Genomic DNA, 20,983 nt, shown 5'->3' on the forward strand with positions numbered 1-20,983 from the left:
CCCACCCTTTCCCTGTGTCATACCTCTCAATTGACTACTATACCCAAACATATCATTCAAAGCCACTTCAGCCAATAAAGTAAATTCATCATCCCTAACTTCCGTATCGATGATAGTCCCTTTTCTTTGATTGATAGCACCTATCACATTCCCTTGAAATTCCACAGGAGCTACAATTTCCACACTCATGACAGGTTCCAATACCACGGGTTTAGCTTTGTTGAAAGCTTCTCTGAAAGCACCGATGGCTGCTAGTCTGAAAGATAATTCGTTGGAATCGTTCACGTGAGCTTGACCGTCTTCTGCGATGAAACGACATCCTGTGATTGGGTGTCCTGTTAAAAGTCCACGATCGAGAGCTTCTTGGAATCCCTAAGACTTTAGCGGATACCCTGTCACTTGCCACCATCTTCCACTTTGTCACATCTGCTGACAGGTACATACTCCCTTTATCGATTATGGGGGATAGAGAAGAGGTGGTTGAAAAGGAGAAAGAAAAAGTATGCGAGTGTCAAAATAGTGCAAACTGAATTGGTAGAGACATGAAAAATAAATGAAGAGCGAGTTATGGAACGAGTAATTTGCAGACAAAAAAGGAGAATACTGATACGATGAAGGATCAAGGTTATATATGACTCACCTTTTCAATAGCAGGTATGAATTGACTTGGGATATTCCCTCCAACTACCTTATTCTCAAAAGCCGTATCTTTTCCTGTATCCGGATCCAACTCCATAGGTTCCAAAATACCCTTTACCTTCCCAAATTGACCAGCACCACCACTTTGTTTCTTATGAGTGTAATCGAATGTCGCAGGTGAAGTGATAGTTTCTCGGAAGGCTACACGGGGTTTACCCGTAACACAAGCCACGTTGTATTCTCTTTTCATACGTTCGACATAGATATCTAGGTGGAGTTCACCCATTCCGGAGATGATCGTCTGATCGTCAGCACGCAGGCTTAATATATTTCTTATAGAAAGACGACTCCCAGCTGGCAACGATGGTGTGGATAGAGAAGAAATGTCCAAAATACCTCTTGAGATTCTGCGTCGACATGTACACGGAAAGTGGGATCTTCTTTCTGAAACCGATTCAGTGCTCGGGAAAAATTAGGCGTTTCATTCCCTTCTGGTCGAATGGATAAAGATATGACAGGATCAGGAACGAACATTGATGTCTAACATATCAGCTAATGACAAGAGAGAGCGTGGCTTACCATGGAATATGAAGTGTTACCATCGGTGAATGTATCCCCCGATGAACATTCCACACCGAACATGGCACAGATTTCTCCAGCAGCGATAGATTCGACATCCTAAACATCAATGAAATACCCAATATGTCGCAAGAAATGAATCAATACACACCTCCATCTCATCCGAATGCATTCGAACTAATCGAGGAACTTTGACTTTCTTCCCTGTTCGAGCATTGAAGATAACACTTCCTCTCTTGAGCTCTCCCTGATATACTCGCATATATGTCAATTGCCCATATCTTCCTTCTTCTAATTTGAAAGCTAACCCGACCAGAGGAGCGTCTGTAGCCGGAACCAAAGGGATCGGGGGTGCTTGTGCAGGGAGAGACGCATCAAGAGCTTGATTATGCACTTCACTGGGGTCGGGAAGATAAGAACAAACACCGTCGAGTAAAGGTTGAACAGCGGTGTTCTTGATTGCTGTACCCATGAAGACGGGAGTGAATCGAAGGCTGACTGTGGCCCGTCTCAAAGCTTGAGCAATGTCGAGATTGGAGATAGGCTCTTCGTTGAGGAATAAGTCACAAAGAACTTCATCGGCCTCGGATAATTGTTCGATGAGGAGAGACCGTTTCTCCTCGGCCAAACTTCGCACGGCTTCAGGTATGTCATCACTCTCCACGATTTGGTTTCTGCAAGTCAGCCTTATGCTTGCCCGACTTGAGGAGCGGCACTGGGGTTGTATAGAGTAGGAGACTGAGCAAGTCATGACATGTGAAAGGGTACTGTATTAGATGAAGTATAACTCACCCTTTCACCCCCTCATTATAAATCGCCTTCATACGAACAAGATCCACTACCCCTCTGAAATCACTCTCCGAGCCAATTGGTACCTGGACAGCAGCTGCGTTCATCCGTAATTTTGTCCGTAATTGGTTCACCACTCTGAACGGATTTGCACCGGCCCTGTTCCCTCAGTATTACCTTCCAACGTAACTCGAGAATCGACTTACCTATCCATCTTATTGACGAAAGCAACCCTAGGAACGTTATACCGTCTCATTTGTCTATCTACAGTGATTGTCTGACTCTGAACTCCGCTCACAGCGCATAGTACCAACACCGCCCCGTCCAACACTCTCAAAGCACGTTCAACTTCGATCGTAAAGTCCACATGACCTGGAGTGTCGATTATATTGATAGCGAAATTCTCTTTGGCAGCAGAGTTGAGTTGTTCGGAGGAAGTGAATTCCGTAGGGGGAGGTTGTGACACCCAATCACAGAATGTAGCGGCGGATTGAATAGTTATTCCTTTTTCACGTTCGAGTTCCATAGAATCCATCTTGGCTCCGACCGCATCTCTACCTCGGACTTCGTGAATGTCACGTATACGTCCTGTGTAGTAAAGCACCTGCAAAGTCAGCCTAAAATTTGTATCGAGTCAATGAGTGTGTCGGACTCACACGTTCTGTCAGTGTCGTCTTGCCTGAATCTATATGAGCAGATCTGTTTATGAGTACACTCATCGGGTCCCATATCGTCCAAGAAAAGACTCGATGAGGGCGGCAGGGAGGGTCAAATCGAGGATGAATGCAAGACCAGACTCACATCCCGACATTCCTTTGCCGTCTCAACCGCTTGACATCGGCGTTACTCAGCGTTGGCAAATTCCTCTCAGGCCACTCGGGCTCTTCTATCTGGGCATCACCATCCTCCTGGACCTTCCTCGCCGCCGCAGCCGAAGCATATCCGCGATGTCTTTGTGTAGGTCGGAGAGGGAGAGGTAATCTTCTTCGAGAAGTGGACGGCTGTGAGACACTGAAAGAGGTGGTGGGTGAGAGTATGGATTTTCGACGTAGGATAGGTGATCTCTCTAGAGCAGAAGAACGAGCCGCCCGGTTGACGAGACGTGCTATGGTGGACATGACCAGTGTGGTGGTCAACAAGACATAAAGTATGACCTTTTGACTTGCTCGACTTTTTCACTATCTAGTGAACGGAGTTCGACGAATCTCCGCGTCCACCAATTGAACTGTGAGCAAAATGACGAGAGAGAAAAATTATCATACAGCCAGAATAATCATACATAGTCAAACTCAAACACCCGACAGAAAGAGCGGTCAACGAATAATACATTCTTGGCTACAGATCAGGCATGACTCTCACCACCTTTCCCTCGTTTTTCGCATGTTTCCGCAATCTGAAATCAGCCACAACTCTAGATTGTCATCCGGCTTTGATCATCAGGAATTTGACCGCGACTGACTTTTCCAATAAACTCGTAGTCGCCCATCGTTCTGGGGGCTGTTTCTTTCCTATGGACCAATAATAGATATCCCAATCTGGTTCATCTAACAGCTTCTGGTCAGCGATAGTTCTCACACTTCTCTCAATCTTTGTCTTCCACAACTCATCCGTTCCCTTCCGTTTGACGGATACGCTCGAGATCGGTGTCGCTTCTTACGAATTAACATGACAGCCAAGTGAACAGGTGAGATGAGGTGAGGTCAGCGGGTGAGAGGAAGATGACTCGCCTGATCAAATTCCCTAAGCTCATCCAAAGTCATAAAACCCAATTGATCCCTCGCAAAAGTGCTCAGCAAGAGATCACCTTCTAGCATTCCCCGTTTGCGGGTTTGATACACCAGTCTCGCCCTAAGAGTCTTTTCGTCTTCTCCTTGTCTCTTTAACGGTTCAGGCCATGGAAGATTGTCATCTTGCGTCAAGTTGGGAGATCGGGAAGCTAAAGCGTTGAGCTCTGGGGATGATAAAGGGAGGGGATATGGGTCGCTAGATGCCCGAGTGGAGTTTGATAAAGATCGAAGGGGAGACAGGATTCGAGTGTAAGATCGTCTACTGAAGACGGTCCGAGATGATTTGACGAGATACATGACGGTGGAGTGGTCGAGTACGGACAGAGGAGAAGCGAGATGGGGAGCTCGAGTGGAAAGTCAAAGTAAGCCGCGATCAGTCCCCGATCGATGTCGTCACGACGTCACCGACAGCTCTTTCATGTCTCCAACTGCATTTGCAGAGTAAAAACGAACATCACTTCTAGCAGCTGATTAAGTCTTTACAATGAACCAAGACTGCATACATGATAAACGAATGATGCAAGTGAGGTGGGGTTGGAAAGAGGTGCATACTGTACTTATGCGGTCCTAGACTGAGCTCAGAGAGGTGACAAGGTGCCACACCCCGAATGGCTTCTTCGGCTTTATAGAAAATTACCGTTTCCGGAAAGTCAAAATGAGGACTCGCGGTTGTCTTTCCAAGCCTGCCTGATTTTCCTTTGCTCTCCTTTTCGCCTCATGCTCATCTTCTATTTCTAATCTTTCCTTCTTGCTGCGTCACATCTTGCATACCAACCTCCAGCATCTTGGTGATAACACTGCTTCGAATGCTTCCTTGAACAGTCGCAAGGCCCATGTCAGATTGAAAGCCTGTCAATCGCAACATGGCTTCTCCGCCTTCTGACACTCCCCTCGCCACCGACGAATCCCGTCTTCATCTTCCCACGTCATCCGTCTTCGCCCCTATAGGAGTATCAACCTTTCAACCCATAGCTTCAACATCCACAAGTAGACCGGACCCATCTACCCCCATCTTCTCATTCTCAACTCCCATCTTGTCATCCCCCGAAACCTCAGGACAAGGTGAAACGCCCTTTGCACATCCACGAACCCCTGTCAATCAGAAAACCGCAGACCCATATATAGTCCATGGAGAGGATTATGACACTGGTTTAGGTTACGGAGACGTAACGATCCAAGAGAAAGGGGATGTCAGGGAGGATGGTGTTGCGGAAGGAATGTCACTGGATTTCAGAGATGGAATGCTGGCTAGTGGATCGAGACGAGCCCTTCGGGATGAATCAGCGGAAATAGCTCAAAGCTTAGTTGATGCTGAAGAGACACACTTGGATGAGCTTCTGGATACGACACGGAGAAGACTGGATGAGTTAGGAGGAGTCAAAGAAGGTGATGGCTGGGAACAAAGGGATGAGCTGATGGGAATGGTGAGTTGACTCATTTCTGTACCACATCGACATTCCTGACATCTCAGCTCAATCGTATCTTGCCCTTTGTGGAGTCCCGGATACCTCTTCTAGAGGCTCAAGTCGTTGCTCAAAGGGAAACTATCACTACGCTACAACAGCAGAAACGTCTTTCAGACCAATTACACCTGACGGAAAGGTGAGCGACTCCTCCTTTCAGAAGAAATCATGCTGATCATCTTTTTAAGTCAACGACACGAAGCCGAACGTACTTCTTGGAACTCGGAGATTCGAGCTCTCATACGTGCTCGTGACGGTGAGATTGCAGCTGGGACCAGACCCAAGAAACTGTTGGAGATTGATGTCGGTTATCAGCAGGAGCTTGAAGCGGCTAACAAACGGCTTGAGATGGATAACCGGCTCATGGCTCCGAGGGTAAGTCATCTACTCCGCTTGATTAGAGTCAGCTAAGATGTTAGTTGAAAGACACACAAGAGCAAATAAACAAGCTTGTCAATGAGCTACGACATCTTCGAACTCACGTCATGCTATCCACCGACCCCTTCACCCCTCGTAGACTAGACGCGTATGACCAACCCTTCGGCCATGGTCCGTCGAGTTCACCCATGAAGAGCTTCTCGATCAATACGACTTTGGGAGATGCGCGCGCAGAACATTTACTTCTCGCTGCTCGGACGGTCCGACAGGCTCGAGGTCACAATTCTCAGATCGGTCGCTTATCACTAGACGAGCTGAAGAGGAGTCATGTCGTCGGTCCAGAGGGTGGTGTGGGGTACGCCGAAGGATATGGAAGAATTCTGGGAGACGAATCGTCTGCAACGGATAGTGAGATGGAAGAGTACAGCTTCGACGATGATCATCGATTGAGTAGCGGGAAGACCAAGAACAAGTCCGTTCATGGTACACCTTTACTTCCACGTGCCAAGCGAAGCGGCAAAAGACCTTTACCACCCACCACCCCTAGTCGAAATCGTGGTCAGCCGAGTCAGCCGCAGACTACTCCGGGCGGAAGTACACTGAACGATTTACTACGCGCGGCAGAGATGGCGACTAGGCCGAGTACTCCTCCCCCTCAAGATCGAACACCTCAAATCCCCATGTCGGCCATGTCGGCCTCTCGTAGCACGGCCAAACGTGAAGATAGTAGGAGCGAATCTCCCGACAAACGTCGACGATTAGGACCTGCCGCTTCTATCACTCCTGGCGGTTGGAGTCATGCTAGACGGATCAGCGGTATGGACCTTCAAGATGAGACATCCAGACGGATTGGCTTTCCCTCAGCTCTCCACGAGGGAAACGACTCAGCACCAGAGTCCCAGACGAGTCATCCTGACGCATCGGCATTGGATCTTCTCGCTCAGGCCAGTCAACTGGATGAGATACAAAACCCTCAAGATCCGTCATCGTCCCAACTGTCGACATCTCGAATAGTCGGCTTTGAGGAACATGATCCATTGGAATTCTCCCCTCGAAGTAATCAAACTGAAGGTTTAGCCCCCGCCATCGATCTTCGAAAAGGTTCGACGTCTATGATCGAAGATGATCAGATCGATCCTACACTTCAATCCCTTCCTCCACCTCCATCCTTTTCTCAAACCGCAAACACCACACCTCGTACACACGGTCGTCATCCGTCCTTTTCAAACACCCAGCTTCAGACTCCCGCTCGGATACACGATGACGACGATCTTACCACTGTGGGAATGTCGGCAAAGTCAGAAGGTTACGGATTGGATTCTATTTCTTTCCAAAGTCCTACCGGTGCGGCTGTACCGGGATTGGGCAGGTACGTCCATTTGACCAGTAGTATGCCAGCGAGACGGGTGAGATCGCCATATTTGAAATGGACCAAGGAAGAGGATGAATTGTTAGCGCGAGCAGTAGCGATGCATGGTGAGAAATGGGATTTGGTCAGTAAAGGTGTTCCGACCAGAAGTTATCATCAAGTCCGACAACGGTAAGTTTTTTTACTTTCTTTTGTTCCCGACAGCCGGATGTGATTATCATGCCGAAAGGGAACGTGTGCTGATGGATAAGATGGTTGAGAAAAACGGGTGCTTTTGATAAACGCCCAAATCAATCGAACGAAGGGTTACATGGAATGTCAGGTTTAGTAAGGGAAGAATACGAAGAGGAACCTGCTTCTCCGACTTTGCAACAGAAGAAGAAGAGAAAGAATAGTGATAGATGATGGTGGACATTCTTGCATCAAAAGTCGTCATCGGAAACAAAGACACAAAATAGTAAAGTATAATTCATGCATATATTAGACATTTGTTACTTACTCTCTGATCTCATGAGTGACATCGCTTCAAGGATCAAACTTCGGAGTATAAGCATGAGTAGAGAAAGTACTTATGAATGACTTGCTGACACTTGCTGAAAATCCATAAGTTACTCATTGACGGAAGGTTGTACTAGGAGCTTAGATGACGAGGAACAGCGAGGTCCTTTGAGTTTGATGCAACACGTTCCGTCGATCAATTCAAGTTGGAACGGGCGATCCGAGCGAACACCATACAATACACCAATTACTCTATTACAACGTTTTTCCCCATCAAAAACTCCACTATTTTTCAACATTATTTCCATCATGTTTTTCCTCATTCCTCGTGCTTTCCTCGTGAACGTGAATCTTTCCTTCCTTCTTCCCTTAATTTTCTTTTCCTGCACCGTGATCACCCTTTACATACAACCTTCATCCTCGTTTCCATACTTCTGTTTCCACATCCGCCCAACAACCAACAGGTTCATGTTCATTCGACATGTGTAATTGTATCCCCCCTTGCTCGACCGCGTGTGAAGCTTGAGGAATTGAAGAGTTGGTATCATTTTTCTTTGATCCACGCCTTTACTCGCCCTTCTACAACCATCTGCCGATCTCCGACTACCGCCTTCACACTACCGGTGGTGGCGGGTGGCTTTGTGTTCTTTACCATATAACCCTTCCTCTTGTTCTTGATCTTCACATTTCAGCTTTCCTTCATCTTTCCTGGATATCTCATATTTACCAACCTTATCAATTCCTTATCTCATCTTCAAATTCCCCTTCCACTTTTAAACTCCGACCCTCAATTTCTTTCCGTTTCACTCGTCCATTCGGATATCCCATCCTCGAATTTTTTTACCGGTGTGACTTTTTTAAAATCTCAAGATGATACCGAGAAGAATAATTTTTCTCGTTTTACTCTTTACGAGTGGAATATCGGCAAACCCAATAAATCCACCACGACCTTCACAGGGAGATGTTGAAAGAAGACATTTTTCTCAAAGAGATATATGGGATCTTACAATGGAAGAACGTAATCAACTTAGTTGGCAAAAGGCGGTAGAATATTCTGGTTACAATTTTTTTTCAGAGTGAGTGTTTGGTTTGAAAATGGCTCTGCCTTTCCTTTTCTTCTCCTTCCTTCTTTCCTCTCGAATACTGATCCTCCACCACTAGTTTTCGATTCACCCTCTTTTAAAGGCAAATCGCCTCGTACACATCCTACATGACTGGTGAACCAAACTTGGAAATATGGCAGAGAATGGGATTTTGATAGAGACGAGATAGAACGATTACTGACGGTCAGTTGGGATTTCTTTACTGGTCAAGGTGAGCTTCTTTATCAGTTTTCGGTTATGTGCTAGAGCTGACAAACAGATCCAAGTCATGGTCGTATGTCCTTCTCCCTCCACCCAATGTCAGAGAAGTCGCTGACGAGATAGTGGTCAAGTCGGTTCTTTCCATCCGAGGTAGAAGGGTGTCAAGCTTATATTGTAGCTACACCGACGCAACGACTGCATTTGATGACGGACTGGCTTTTTGGACTAACACTGGTGTTCCAGGTATTCAAGTAAGCTACGAACCCTCCCTCTACACCTTGGCCGCCCTGTAAACGATGTTGAAGTCCGCTGCTGTGATCTTTTCCGCTGCTCAGACCAAGAGCATTGGTAGCATATTGAAAATGACGATGTAGATTGAGTGAGGGCGACGGAATGACGGACTGACATACAGGTCGACCATTGGACCAAACTCCCTTCTGGTACACCACGGAATTCCGTCCGTATGAACACTAGAGATATCTTCTCCGGCGGTTTGTTCATCATAGATCTACAAGTGATGCCATTCGGTTGTGGTGTTTGGCCAGCTTGTGAGTTTTACCTGATTCCACTTCCGTCTGTCTCTCGTCTGACGACCGAACATGATTTGAGTAGAAAGTTGACCTCAGTCTGGACATTGGGATACGAAGGATCTTGGCCTGACAACGTGAGCTCAGTTATCATAATGCCATGTTGACATAGCTGACTTGATCAGGGGGAGATTGACATTCTCGTGCGTTATAACAATAATCAGGCGAGCTGACGTGTCAGGAAGGTATCATGTCGAACAACAACAAGTGAGCTTCGAGACACGATTTTGTTTTCACAGCTGACGGCCAGCCAAATGACCATGTAATTCCAAAACTTCGCTTGAGTCCCTGTCGGTAGCTGATCAACAGACATACAACAGCGGGTTGTCAATTGGACCAGTCCCCCGGGTTGTTCACGGGTACGGTTGGAGTGAGTACTTGTGCTTTCCCTCACCTAATGTACCCGGACTAGCACTACCGTTCGATTTCTGTCCACGCTTACCAACGTCTCCTCATTCCCTTCAGGCGGATTATTGTCCAATTCTTCCTTGTGTTACAGAGCTCGCACTGATGTGTCAGAACACAAATTGTGACTCCAGCTCCGGTCCGTATGCCCATTGCATAAACCGAAGAGGGCTCACAAACAGGTGGGACAGGTTGTTCCATCATCTCCGACTCCACATCATCCTACGGTCAACCATTCAACAACGATGGCGGTGGAGTGTTCGCTATGAAGTGGGATGGGAGTGGTATCTCCATTTGTCAGTTATCTTCCTCTAACCGATGACTTGAGCTGATATACTTAGGGAATTGGAATCGTTGGGATATCCCACAAGAGTGAGTCTATCTCATTTGAGATAAACATGAGGTTATTTGCTGATGGAAAGTATAACCAACCAAAACCCTGATCCTACGACTTGTACGTTGTGTCTTCTCCACACCCTCGTTGTGTGTTGTCGAGCAGAAGGATTGACAGATAGGGGGTTTACCGGCTGCCGAGTTTAGCGGGAATTCATGTGATATGGGACGTTATTTTCAAGCTCAAGTTTTGATCCTCAACATTGATCTTTGTGGTGAGTTCTCATCAATCATCATCCGATCTACACGATTGTCAGATTGATTACTGAGTCTTCAGGTGATTGGGCAGGCGGAGTGTATTCTAGTAAGCTACAGTCCGTCTTCATCTCTGGCGTGAGCTTACGATTATAGCTTATTCTTATTGTCCTGGAACATGTGCCGACTTTATCGCCAACCCCGTACGTCCTACCACCATCACTTTTTACCTTTGCTCCCGTCTGTTCACCGTCCATATCCTGGATTCCATCTGCAGAGACAAGTACCGGTGGTGACATTCTGAGTTCTACTGATCTCCAGTCAAATTTAGATACCGCGGTCATGCTCATCAATTACATTAGAGTGTACCAACAGGGAGCTACCAGTCCCGTCTCCGCTCAAGCTGATAAGACCAACAACCTGACTGGTGCAGGAGGAGCCGTAGCCGGTCCATCATCCGCCCATCCATCTTTACGTTTGTCTCTCATACCCCTCATCATCGCCTCTTTCAGTTTTCTTCTCAGTATGGCATTCTTGGCGTGATCGTGATTTGTCTTGTTCAAAAATTGTACGTCGAAGGTGTATCATCATTTCTCCGGTCAGCTGAGTGAATGGCATAGACATCGCATTGAAGCATGGGATCGAGACCAAGTGGGTCGTGTGGGGCGTCATTCATGCATAGAGTTCGTTTCATCGTTATGGGGGAAAAAAAGGTACCAAGTCACAACAACATGAGGGTGATTGACTAAAAATGACAATCGTGCGAGAAAAAGGCTTCCAACGTTATCAATACAAGCTTTCACGAATCATGAACCAATCCAATGAAACTACAAACCCAAGGAATGAAACAGAGGGTATTATGAAGCTTTAGGAACGGAAGGAGTGGTACAGTTTCTCGGTGCGGCATGGGAACATTTCACATGGACCACGACTATTTCATCAGCTTAGCTCAGTTCAACATGTGGACAGCTGACCTGAACAATCATCACATTGCAAAGCCGCACGAGGTCCAATCTTCTTGAGACAAACGGGACATTTGGCAGAGATAGACATGACCTTTGGTAAGAAAGCGAAAGCGAACGTTGATGTGACTAATACGTCAGTCACCCCTCTATGCCTTTACCTGTCTTTCTCTTGAGAGATGATACCTGCATCAAGATGGAAGACGAGGAAGAGGGTATGAGGGAGGGAGGAATAACTCACAACTCGCAGGTCCCTTCTTGGCTGGCAAAACATCGTCTTTCCCTACCAAAGAAAATCTGTGCGTACCCAATGCTCCAACTTGGGCTTTACGTTCTTGTTCCATCTGATACCTCGTCTGAAGTTGACCTTTTTCATCGAAACTCGCTCTCATCCTAGTGGGCAATAGTTCGGAGGATGACAAAGACGGTAACATTTCTCCTGATTCAGAAGGACTGATTTCTTCTCTCTCCGTCGTTGCGACATTCTTGTTCTCCACTTCGGTATGTGCGCCTTCTTGCTTGTCAAACACGACTGGGGGATCTGGTATGGTCATTTGATCACCTGGTCTAGGCGTGGCTTGTGGAGAATTTCCCTCGGCGACTTCAACTTCAGGACTACCCTTGATGGTCATCGTTGAGATGGGTTCGACTTCATGGGTAGGAGGGGTAGCGGAGAGTAAATTAGAAGCCCCGACCACCTTGTCTCCCAAAGCCGATTGCACACTTTCGTTCAGACTGGCGGCTAACGTCCCAAACGTTCCTTCAGAAGGAATCAATGGTTGATGGTCTACCACATCAGCATCCCTGACACAAACTCCTAAAAGAAGAGTGCTCGACCCACCTCTCATCTCACTGGCATCGGTGTAAAAGCTCGAATCACTCCCCTCTTCCCATCTGGCATTCCTCCATGTGGTGTTCTTTGCCGGCGTAGCACCCTTCCCGTCAATTTGCAATCCAGCCAATGCCTCCAGAGCTTCCGCTTCAATCTTGGCATCTTCATCTCCCATCGAATCTGCCATCGCTTCAGCTATCTGTTCAGGATCGGCGAGTGTACGATTGTTCGATGATGTTTCTGTCTCTGGCACAGCTTCGGGAGGATCGAATATGGGCATAGCACGCTTTCCTCGATGGACCAATCTGATCGAACCGACATGTTCACCCGTATCGGCATCGAGTGAGGCTAAAACCTCCACCTCAATAGTTCGTAGTCGTTCTAGCACTTCAGACATGATAGGACGGTCAAGGGGTTCTTCTGCACAACAGTTGAGGGCGAGTTCGGTGAATGCTGGTGGACAATTGGGGGATACTCGACGACGGACTTCCTCTGGATCCGGTGTCCAAGATGGTGCTTGGCGCTAAATGCGTTAACCTCCATTCCCATCTGTCACATCATACACTCAAGAGTCCCAAGATGGATGAAACGTACCACAAAGTTCTTCGAATCTACCAGACGCCGACACATGATTTCGATGAAGATGATTCCCAAAGAGAAGACGTCAGTTGGGAGATCGAATTGCTGGCCATTGATGATCTCTGGACTCATGTAGCCCTATTCCATGAGCTCATCCATCGGAACTGGCCAACTCATCCGGAACAGTCCCGGAGAATACGACGAGGGCTACTCACATCGGTCCCGCAATAAGTCATTCGCCTCATCTCTTCCTCATTCCTCGAAGCAATTCTGGCAAAGCCAAAATCGGTAACCTTGACTCGTTCGTTGGAAGTGATGAGTAAATTCTCTCCTTTCAGATCTCGATGAATGCACTGCGCGTCAACTTCCCATACCTCGCAATAATTCCTCTTGGAATACCTTTCGAGACGAGAAAAGGAGCATTGCCATGTTATGGAAGAAGAAGTACGTACCTGCCGAGCATGTAGATAGGCCACGGCACGAGCTACATCCGTAGCAAATGATAATCTCAACCGCCATGGAAAGGCGTAAGGAGATAGAATGAACTGTCGTAGGTTTCCACGGGGTACGTATTCGGATACGATGCTGGAATGAGCTCTTGATTCCTTTCGACCTTCCTCAAAGCTCCTCTTCATCCACCCTCGATCCCAAGAAGCTTGGTGTCAAGTAAGAGATGGAAGTGAAGACGACTAGTTGAGGGATGAATCGTTTGGCTCAGAGCTGAGACCAGAATGTATAGAATCAGATGAGGTACGATCAGTCCAGATTACGAAGGAGGTCAGAGCTAGAATGGATAGAGAAGGCTGGAATTTGACACGAGCAGGTAAGATCACTCACAATACTCTATCATCCCCATCTGGAGCTTTTGATAAACCTAGGAATAAGACAATATTAGGATGTCTACATTCTCTCATAATCCTCCATTCACGTTCGAAGTATTTGTGAACCTATTTGTTAGCTGGCCAGAGGGGTAAAACCCCAAGGTAGCAAGAGGGATCACATCGTTTCCCATGAGGATGGGCAAACACTTCGATGACAGGTGTATGAATTGTGGAAGAGGCGAGAAGGGTACAAGTGAGGAGTTGGTGATAATGATACGAGTATTAAAGAGGTGATGACAATGATACTAGTGAGGAATAGAAGACAAATGTACAAGTTTTCTTTAGAAAAAGAAGAGGAGTAGTAGTACCTATGATGGAGAAGAAAAGGAACACTCACATCATAATCATTAGAAGGTAAAACTTCCTTGATAGCAATCTCTATACCCAAATATGATCCTTAATCATCAACTCATCACTTGGATACTTGAATTTCACTTGGTTACTCACCTCTATGAACACTTCCAAATGACCCTGAACCTAACCTCTGTCCCCATTCAATCTCGTGGTACTATTTCTGATCAATTACAAGTACTTAGAGAATTGAGAAGTTAGACATACGGGTATGATATCAAAGTCCATCTTGATTCTTCAACCTTGACAAGTGAGAAAGAAGCAGGAAGGAGAAGAGATAGAGTTGGAGTAGAAGGGTAGGAATGTGAGTTAAAGCGAAATGATGATGGCATCATCGTCATCTTTTGTACTCGTAAAGTATTAAGTTCTGATTCCATAAAGTGAGTGATCGGCGATGAAACATACAAGTACGAGTATCTTTGGGAATTGCCACTTTGAGAAAATTACCTCTGGTTTCATCTATAGTACTTCTCGATTCTATACTGGGCGCTGCAAGTTGCATACGAGTACGTCGCTTGAGGGAGGCATCAAAGAGAGAAGCGTGATAAGAAGATGTATCATTGTGCATATATCCCAACCTGTATAACTAAAACAATCCCAATAAATCATCCTCCGCTTTACCCCCCGTCACAGTTTGAGGAGTTGGTGATGTCATCGGACCGTTATTGTTATTACTCGTCGGCATGAGAGATGGGACGGAAGGCATGAGTTGAGCTGGGTTGGCGGTAGGAGCGGATAGATTGGGAGAAGAAAACAAATCCATCAGTTCGTCCAACGGATTACTAGATTTCGCTACGCTCGCAATGGTCTGATTGGAGATGAGTCCATCGGCTAGCGAACGACGACGTTCATCCGGAGCTGAATCGTCTGCGTCAAAGTCGAGAAGGTTTTCAGCTTGTTGACCTGCAACAACGGTCTGAAGTGCTTTTTCTCGAGTTTCATCTTCAGGTCTACATGATCAGCATCATACATGATGTCAAGTGGAAATACTCACTCGACTGCTTGACGTCCTATTTCGTCTGCTCCGAGTCTACCTTTTCCGATGAAAGTGGCCGCGGGTTTGTGATATACTGATGCTAGTGACGATATCTCTCCCAGCAACTCTTCTAATATCGCTGGTGCCACAGTGGTCTGAGGAAGACTGATCGGAGGTCGGACAGAGAGCACAACAGCCTGGGACGTGAGCTGATCCTAAAATGCAAAAGGAGATGGCTCACTTTGGCAGCTGCGGGGTCAGAGGACAACAAGCGCCAGTAAATATAAGCTCTATCTCGGACATCCGGACTGTCACAATCTTTAGTAGCCGCTTGGAGTACGCGCTGAACAATTCCCTGAGCAGTATCGGGCTTCTTCAGAAACAGCTTGACAATAGCTGTGAGGGTTTGAAGTTGAACCTATACTTTAAGTTGGACTTCCAAAACGAGGAACATCACTTACGGGATAACTCTCCTCCTTGAATGACTCCAAGAATGTTCCTAACAGTTCGTCGGCATTCTCAATCTTCTCCGCATACTCTCCGATGATCCATATGAGCGACGCCTTCGCTTCAGGTTCGTCCAACTCTTCTAGATTCGAGCAAAGGACAGGAATGACACCTTCGTAGCTATGAGGGTATTTCCGGAAGATGTCCTAAAGTGTCAGACCTTACTCAAGAGAACGAACACGAGCTCACCTTGATCACAATTACGGCCTCTTGCACCACGTAACTCACTCTCGTCTCTATCAACTCCATCAAGACGCCAACACATCTTTCTGCCGCTTCTTCAATCTTGATGGCTGTTTGACCGATCGCCCTGACGGCTTTCCGGACGAAATCGACGTCCACTTCTGAAGCATACCTGACATGAGTTTCGACTTAACATATGACCTAGCTGGACAGATATTAGAGTCGCGACAGTAAGGATGAGTGAAGCTAGGAAGGAGTCGGGTATGTGAGGGACAGAAGTGAGTAAGGAAGGAACGAAGAGCTGGCTGTAGACCCACTCTTTCAATTCTCCCAATAATGTCTCGACATTATTGGCATTCGCCAACCGTATCATGATATCTAACTTCTCCACTTTGACATAAGGTGGGTCATTATATTTGCAGAAGAACACTCTCATCTCATTTGCCAATATATCCGGACGTTTCTGCAGAAGCAAGTTGATATTACGCAACGCGACCCATTGTATCTCAGGAGCTGAAGATATCAGAGTGACGAGAGGTGGGGCCATTTTTCGTGTGAGGGACTTCAAAAGATCTTCCCGCTGTATTTGTTTGATGTGTATCATGATCACCTAAGTATTAGTAATTTTCTCATCTTGATGTATCAAGCCATAGAGGAAAGTATGAGAAACATAGGATCTCACCTTTACCGCTCCGAGCACTACCGCAGCATTGGCATGTTGAAATTGTGGCATCACTCTCTCACAAATCTGTTCTGCCTCTTGTACGTCGACGGCTTTGTATCTCGCCAACGTTGACAATACTGCTATTCTTCCCCACTCGGAACATTCGTTCAAAGCTACTAAAAGTTTTGCTAAAGTAGGTTGATCAATGATGAGTAATTGTGGAGAAGGTCGGGATGTAGGGGGAGGAGTGGATCCTTCTGGTGAGTCGGGATCGGAAGGTGAAACAGTTTGAGAAGCTTCATGAATGTCCGCGAGGGCCGTGACGGCATTAGCGACCACCTATAGCTCAGCTTGACCATCTCACACAATACTGTTGTCCAGACGATGTGAAGTGAGGGTTGGATGATAGTCGGACGGATGAAATTCACGCACCATTGGATTTCCATCCCCGATGAGATCTCGGAGAGTCTCGATAAATCCGTACTCTACACAAAGCTCAGGTTTGAGATCAAAAACCTTCGCAACACACAAAGCGGCAGTTTTTCGTACGTAGGGATTTTCGTCTTTCAGACATCTAGAAAGGGGTGAAGCTAGATAATCGAGGATCTTCTCTGCGCGAAGGACGGACATGGTCCGTATGGCTAACGCTCTGACGAGGGGATTAGGATCTGCTGTATCCTATACTATTAGCTCTGAGCATCTCAAATCATATTCGAATCCCAATTATGCGGCGAGTTCGATGAACTCAGTCTACCACTGATGGAGAAAGGGTACAACTGGCATGATATGAAGAACTAATTTACATACCTTGACAAAGGTATTAACTGCCAGAATGACCAATTCAGGTTGTGTCTTGGCATAATTCATCAAATATAGATATACCAACTTCTTCTGTTCAAGATCTTCCGTTTGCTATGACTATCAGTCTTTTCAATCTTCCCAGCGCTCCGAACCTGGGTAAACTGTAGCTGACGGAGGGCGTTGGGAGTGAAATTCAACATCTTGACTGACCATATTCTTGACCACATCAGGAAACAAACCACTACAGTCTTTCCCGATAGTATGATTGGCGATCACACGTTTGATAGCATCAGCGCGCTTCTCGCGATACTCTGAATTGAGCTGTTGACGAAGCTCCCAATTCTCCCCTGTCCATTAGCTTCATCAAACGTAATGGTAGGGCTCGAGACATGCCTCGAGAGGGTGTTGCATATGGTTTGGGCGTGAACAGGAACATTTGGGATAGTTTGTGACTCATTTTGATCACAGAAGATGACAGATGATAGTCAAGAGGGACAGGAAAGGAGGACAAGGGCGGGAGGAATGTGAAAAGACTGACCTTTTCGAGGAGCTGCCATCTTGTCAAGTGTCTCGACACGAGCACGCGGGAAAGTCTGGAAGGGCGCTGTTGTTCGCTTGATTCCTCGTGGAGCCTTTGAGGGGGAATTTGTCAAGATGAGAAAGCGAAAAGCATGAGAGTATAGTAGCGATGGACTGTTGTAGGTGAGCCAACTAGAGGTTGAGAATTGAAGTGGTCATTGCGTGGCGATTTGTCTCGCGTGGCACTTTGGTGCATGTCCATATTGGGTCCGCCGCGTATGGTGGCAACCGCAAGGAATGCCTCTTCTGCAAGCTTAAACCACCGATACATGAAAGCAGATGAGGTACAATCATACAGATACATACTTAGATAGTCTTGGGACGCTTGAGCAAAACCGCATCTTCATCCATCTCGTCCTCCGTCGTCTCTCCCCCTCTGCTATCCACCAAACTCAGTTCACTGCCTCCCTTCTCCTCACTCCCATCGCTTCTGTTCTCCTGTCGAGTACTAGTGAGTCTCTGTTTAGTCATATCCAGCACAGGTGGGAACTCCGCCCGAGGAGTTTCGAGATCGTCTATACTGCTGCTTGGTGAAGGTGAAGGTTGTGTCGGCCTGGGAGAAGAGATCTGGATGAGCGTTTCCAACATTTGACGACGGGTAGATTCGGCCAGGGAAGAGACGTCATCCACTGTCAAGCCAGCTGTAGAGATTGGTGGAAGCACTATCATAAAGTCAGTCGGATCATGACAACGATTAAATGAGGGATACCGACCTTTGATGCGTAGACGCCCACTCTCCATTCTCGTTCGTCTATCGAATAACCGATGATAATTCTCGCACACGATAGCGACAATTGGGACCTGCGCTTGGATGGCGAGATGAAATGCGCCCTTCTTGAATGGCAGCAAATTGCATTCTGCGCGACATGGAACGAGTTCCTTCAGGGAAGATCCAAAGAGAGATCTACTAGTCAGCTTTGACAGATTCTGAATGATACCCAAACCGACCCCTTTCTTCTTCATATCGTCACCGGCCTTTTGAATAGCTTTCACGGCATCATGACGATTTCTCCGATCCACAAATACAGCGCCGGATAATGCCACTACTGGTCAGTTGAACAAGCGGAATCTGGGGAGATGGACATGCAATATTGACCCAAAATAGGAGACCATTTGAGTTCTTGCTTAGCCATTATACTAGCACCCCGGGGAAATATCCGACCCAAGTAAAGGATATCTAAAGCGCTGTCAAATCAACACATGAGGTTTGCGTTTGGAAACGGTCACATACCTCTGATGATTTCCCAATAAGACGGCAGATTGTCCCTTGCCTCCATTGGCCTTCTGAAGGTTCGTGAGATGCTCTCCACCTTCTACTTCAATTTCTATTCCAATCAAGGGACCACAGGTATGATAAAACGAGCGGGCGACGATGTAATTTATATTCAGACGCTGCAAATGAGCCACGAGTGAGTGTAAGCAGAGAACACTTGATAACTTACCTGTCCGATAAGAGGCGCAAAGAGAGATATCACTACTCCCCAAGCACTCAGAAGACCCAGAGTACCGATATATATGGATAGGTGGAAGTAAAATCGGGCTCGTTGGTATCGTCGACTCAGAACGCCGAGGGTGGAGAAGACGATGGCGGTGGCGGCGGCAAGAGGCTTGATCAGCCATGGAAGGAACATTGCGAAAGTTGGAATCTACTTGAGAGGGCAGTCTCAAGTTATCAAGGGTGCCCCAGAGGGCGTATGAAGATATGCGGTGATGGCAAGTGTTATGACAAACGTGTCAAGAAGAACATTGAAAGCATGTTCAATTGGGGACGTTCTAGTCAATTGGGTGGGGAGGGCCGACCGCCGGCCCGGGAATCCTCAGGCGGCGATCGCCGCTTGTAATACAGTTGCTGGTCACCCGGTCCTAGCGGTGCGACATGCTGCGATGCTACCTGCTCTTTTCTCCAGCTATACTACGACCTAATAGTCACTTCTTGCCTGCGATCAAACCGGGCAACGATTAGGAGTCTCTGTTCACAGATAACAAACGCCCAACATCAACATGGTAAGTCGATAGCATATCAAGTAGCTCTCGCTGATCAGGCAGTCGCACACTGTCGAGATGCCTGTTGATGTCAAGGATGCCTTGCGCAAGTTCAGGTTCAAAAAGGCGACGGCAACCACTGCTATATCAAGTGAGCGTCGCCTTCCTCACAAATTTCGAATACATGTATCCACACGCAGGCCTTGGCAATGGCTGTATATGAGTCGAAGAAAAGCTGATAATCGAGTAAAGATCATCAAGGCCAAATTGACGATGGCAGTCGATGAGGAATTCTCAGATCTGAGCATTGAGGAGATTGCGGAAGGTGAGTCGTCTCTCATCATTTCTGACTTAGCTAACCAGCTTTAGAGTTACCAGAGAACTCCCCGCGCTACGTGATCATCTCACATGAGCTGGTGAGTCAGGCAGTAACGTTTGGAGAGCAGGTACTCACGGGTTGAAGAAACATCGGGACGGGCGGATATCTCAACCTTTGGTCCTGATCAACTGGCAAGTCCACTCATTACCTTTGCCCAATAGTATGGGGTGTTTTGTTATGGGGTACTGGAACACCTGACTTGACGTCGTCGAAGAAGCGCTGATCTCTCAGGGCGCCGAGCGGCTCACCAACCGATCTCATGACGCTTCACGCATCTTCACTGAGCTACTTTCAACAAACAGCAGAGGTGGCAAAGGTGAGCTCCCGGTGTATGTGAATTAATTGATACTAATGCGTAGGTCGTGGAGGTCCGAGATGGAGCAGAAGGGCTGACGACGGAAGTGGTAGACGAGCGACTGTTAGCGGCGTAAAGTGACGTGCGACTGTGAACTTGTAGAAGATCTCCCTTTCGATGATTTCTGCTGTATATGACCATGAGCCTCAGAGGATTATGTACGAAATATACCATGAGCGGGTTCTATATCTCGTGAGACAGCTGCCCTCAGCTATAAAGTACACTCACTACCCCGCCGTTAGACACGGAGTCAAAGTGGAGGTGGACCCGCTTCTCCCCTCTCGCACAGACCTAGTCAGTCCACTAAGCTTTTTACCACTACTTACTCTCTCTCTTTCTACCATTTGCCTGTTCTCTTTTCTCATCTGTTATTCACTCAGTCACTCATCTCCGTTGTCATCGCTTTCAGAAAACACACATCGCTCCTCTTCCTTCCCTCCCCCCTTTTCCGGTCTTCCGGAAGTTGGCAGGGACAGGATGACGGGCCATGGCTCAACCGGTGAGAGCTCCTTTCCCCATTGAAACTCTACCACTTCTTACATCATCAGTTGACCGTTCCTCCGAA

The 20,983-nt window shown here is 47.0% G+C and overlaps 8 protein-coding genes across 8 annotated transcripts in view; 3 read left to right on the plus strand and 5 right to left on the minus strand.

Moving 5' to 3' along the window:
- TREMEDRAFT_67222 (uncharacterized protein) overlaps nt 1–3,125 on the minus strand; it is a gene marked incomplete at both ends in the record, with an annotated part of 5,381 nt that extends 2,256 nt beyond the window's left edge. The window contains 9 exons of the mRNA XM_007001874.1: nt 6–372; nt 641–940; nt 1,036–1,179; nt 1,219–1,317; nt 1,370–1,892; nt 2,011–2,166; nt 2,214–2,611; nt 2,664–2,706; nt 2,809–3,125. Coding sequence (XP_007001936.1) covers nt 6–372; nt 641–940; nt 1,036–1,179; nt 1,219–1,317; nt 1,370–1,892; nt 2,011–2,166; nt 2,214–2,611; nt 2,664–2,706; nt 2,809–3,125 — 2,347 coding nt within the window. The remainder of the gene's footprint in view (nt 1–5; nt 373–640; nt 941–1,035; nt 1,180–1,218; nt 1,318–1,369; nt 1,893–2,010; nt 2,167–2,213; nt 2,612–2,663; nt 2,707–2,808) is intronic.
- Nucleotides 3,126–3,342: 217 nt separating this feature from the next.
- Nucleotides 3,343–4,091, minus strand: TREMEDRAFT_25355 (uncharacterized protein; the record flags this gene model as incomplete). Its single annotated transcript, XM_007000557.1, has 3 exons — nt 3,343–3,400; nt 3,467–3,551; nt 3,731–4,091. The coding sequence occupies 3 exons, from the start codon at nt 4,089–4,091 to the stop codon at nt 3,343–3,345; spliced, it is 504 nt and encodes a 167-aa protein (XP_007000619.1).
- Nucleotides 4,092–4,512: 421 nt separating this feature from the next.
- TREMEDRAFT_72986 (uncharacterized protein) lies at nt 4,513–7,495 on the plus strand. The gene is made up of 6 exons (XM_007002125.1): nt 4,513–5,218; nt 5,266–5,396; nt 5,446–5,632; nt 5,677–7,004; nt 7,026–7,175; nt 7,256–7,495. Exons 1-6 carry the CDS (start codon nt 4,658–4,660, stop codon nt 7,407–7,409), a joined length of 2,511 nt encoding a protein of 836 aa, XP_007002187.1. The 5' UTR covers nt 4,513–4,657; the 3' UTR covers nt 7,410–7,495.
- A 1,015-nt stretch (nt 7,496–8,510) lies between these two features.
- TREMEDRAFT_59291 (uncharacterized protein) lies at nt 8,511–10,929 on the plus strand (the record flags this gene model as incomplete). The annotated part of the gene is made up of 18 exons (XM_007001540.1): nt 8,511–8,578; nt 8,794–8,816; nt 8,865–8,879; nt 8,930–8,936; nt 8,985–9,057; nt 9,219–9,354; nt 9,433–9,470; nt 9,519–9,536; nt 9,575–9,600; nt 9,703–9,763; nt 9,913–9,937; nt 9,981–10,094; nt 10,140–10,170; nt 10,221–10,252; nt 10,314–10,406; nt 10,469–10,495; nt 10,543–10,589; nt 10,708–10,929. The coding sequence occupies 18 exons, from the start codon at nt 8,511–8,513 to the stop codon at nt 10,927–10,929; spliced, it is 1,056 nt and encodes a 351-aa protein (XP_007001602.1).
- Nucleotides 10,930–12,463: 1,534 nt separating this feature from the next.
- TREMEDRAFT_22557 (uncharacterized protein) lies at nt 12,464–14,037 on the minus strand (the record flags this gene model as incomplete). Its single annotated transcript, XM_007000399.1, has 6 exons — nt 12,464–12,703; nt 12,775–12,897; nt 12,975–13,112; nt 13,212–13,344; nt 13,597–13,706; nt 13,978–14,037. Coding segments are annotated over 6 exons (804 nt in total), but the record flags the coding sequence as incomplete, so codon positions are not given.
- Nucleotides 14,038–14,700: 663 nt separating this feature from the next.
- On the minus strand, nt 14,701–17,794 carry TREMEDRAFT_37167 (uncharacterized protein; the record flags this gene model as incomplete). Its single annotated transcript, XM_007000812.1, has 11 exons — nt 17,661–17,794; nt 17,333–17,469; nt 17,129–17,233; nt 16,754–16,999; nt 16,340–16,660; nt 15,975–16,267; nt 15,664–15,829; nt 15,429–15,620; nt 15,209–15,385; nt 14,986–15,164; nt 14,701–14,941 (listed from the first exon to the last, which is right to left on the minus strand). Coding segments are annotated over exons 1-11 (2,076 nt in total), but the record flags the coding sequence as incomplete, so codon positions are not given.
- A 213-nt stretch (nt 17,795–18,007) lies between these two features.
- Nucleotides 18,008–19,332, minus strand: TREMEDRAFT_67225 (uncharacterized protein; the record flags this gene model as incomplete). The annotated part of the gene is made up of 5 exons (XM_007001875.1): nt 18,008–18,363; nt 18,415–18,744; nt 18,789–18,886; nt 18,933–19,093; nt 19,144–19,332. The coding sequence occupies 5 exons, from the start codon at nt 19,330–19,332 to the stop codon at nt 18,008–18,010; spliced, it is 1,134 nt and encodes a 377-aa protein (XP_007001937.1).
- A 412-nt stretch (nt 19,333–19,744) lies between these two features.
- TREMEDRAFT_25515 (uncharacterized protein) lies at nt 19,745–20,494 on the plus strand (the record flags this gene model as incomplete). Its single annotated transcript, XM_007000575.1, has 6 exons — nt 19,745–19,835; nt 19,932–20,009; nt 20,054–20,100; nt 20,148–20,230; nt 20,304–20,379; nt 20,423–20,494. Coding segments are annotated over 6 exons (447 nt in total), but the record flags the coding sequence as incomplete, so codon positions are not given.
- Between the last annotated feature and the right edge of the window lie 489 nt (nt 20,495–20,983).

Source organism: Tremella mesenterica (genome assembly GCF_000271645.1).
Source record: "Tremella mesenterica DSM 1558 unplaced genomic scaffold TREMEscaffold_1, whole genome shotgun sequence".
In the NCBI taxonomy this organism is placed as follows: Eukaryota; Fungi; Basidiomycota; class Tremellomycetes; order Tremellales; family Tremellaceae; genus Tremella; species Tremella mesenterica.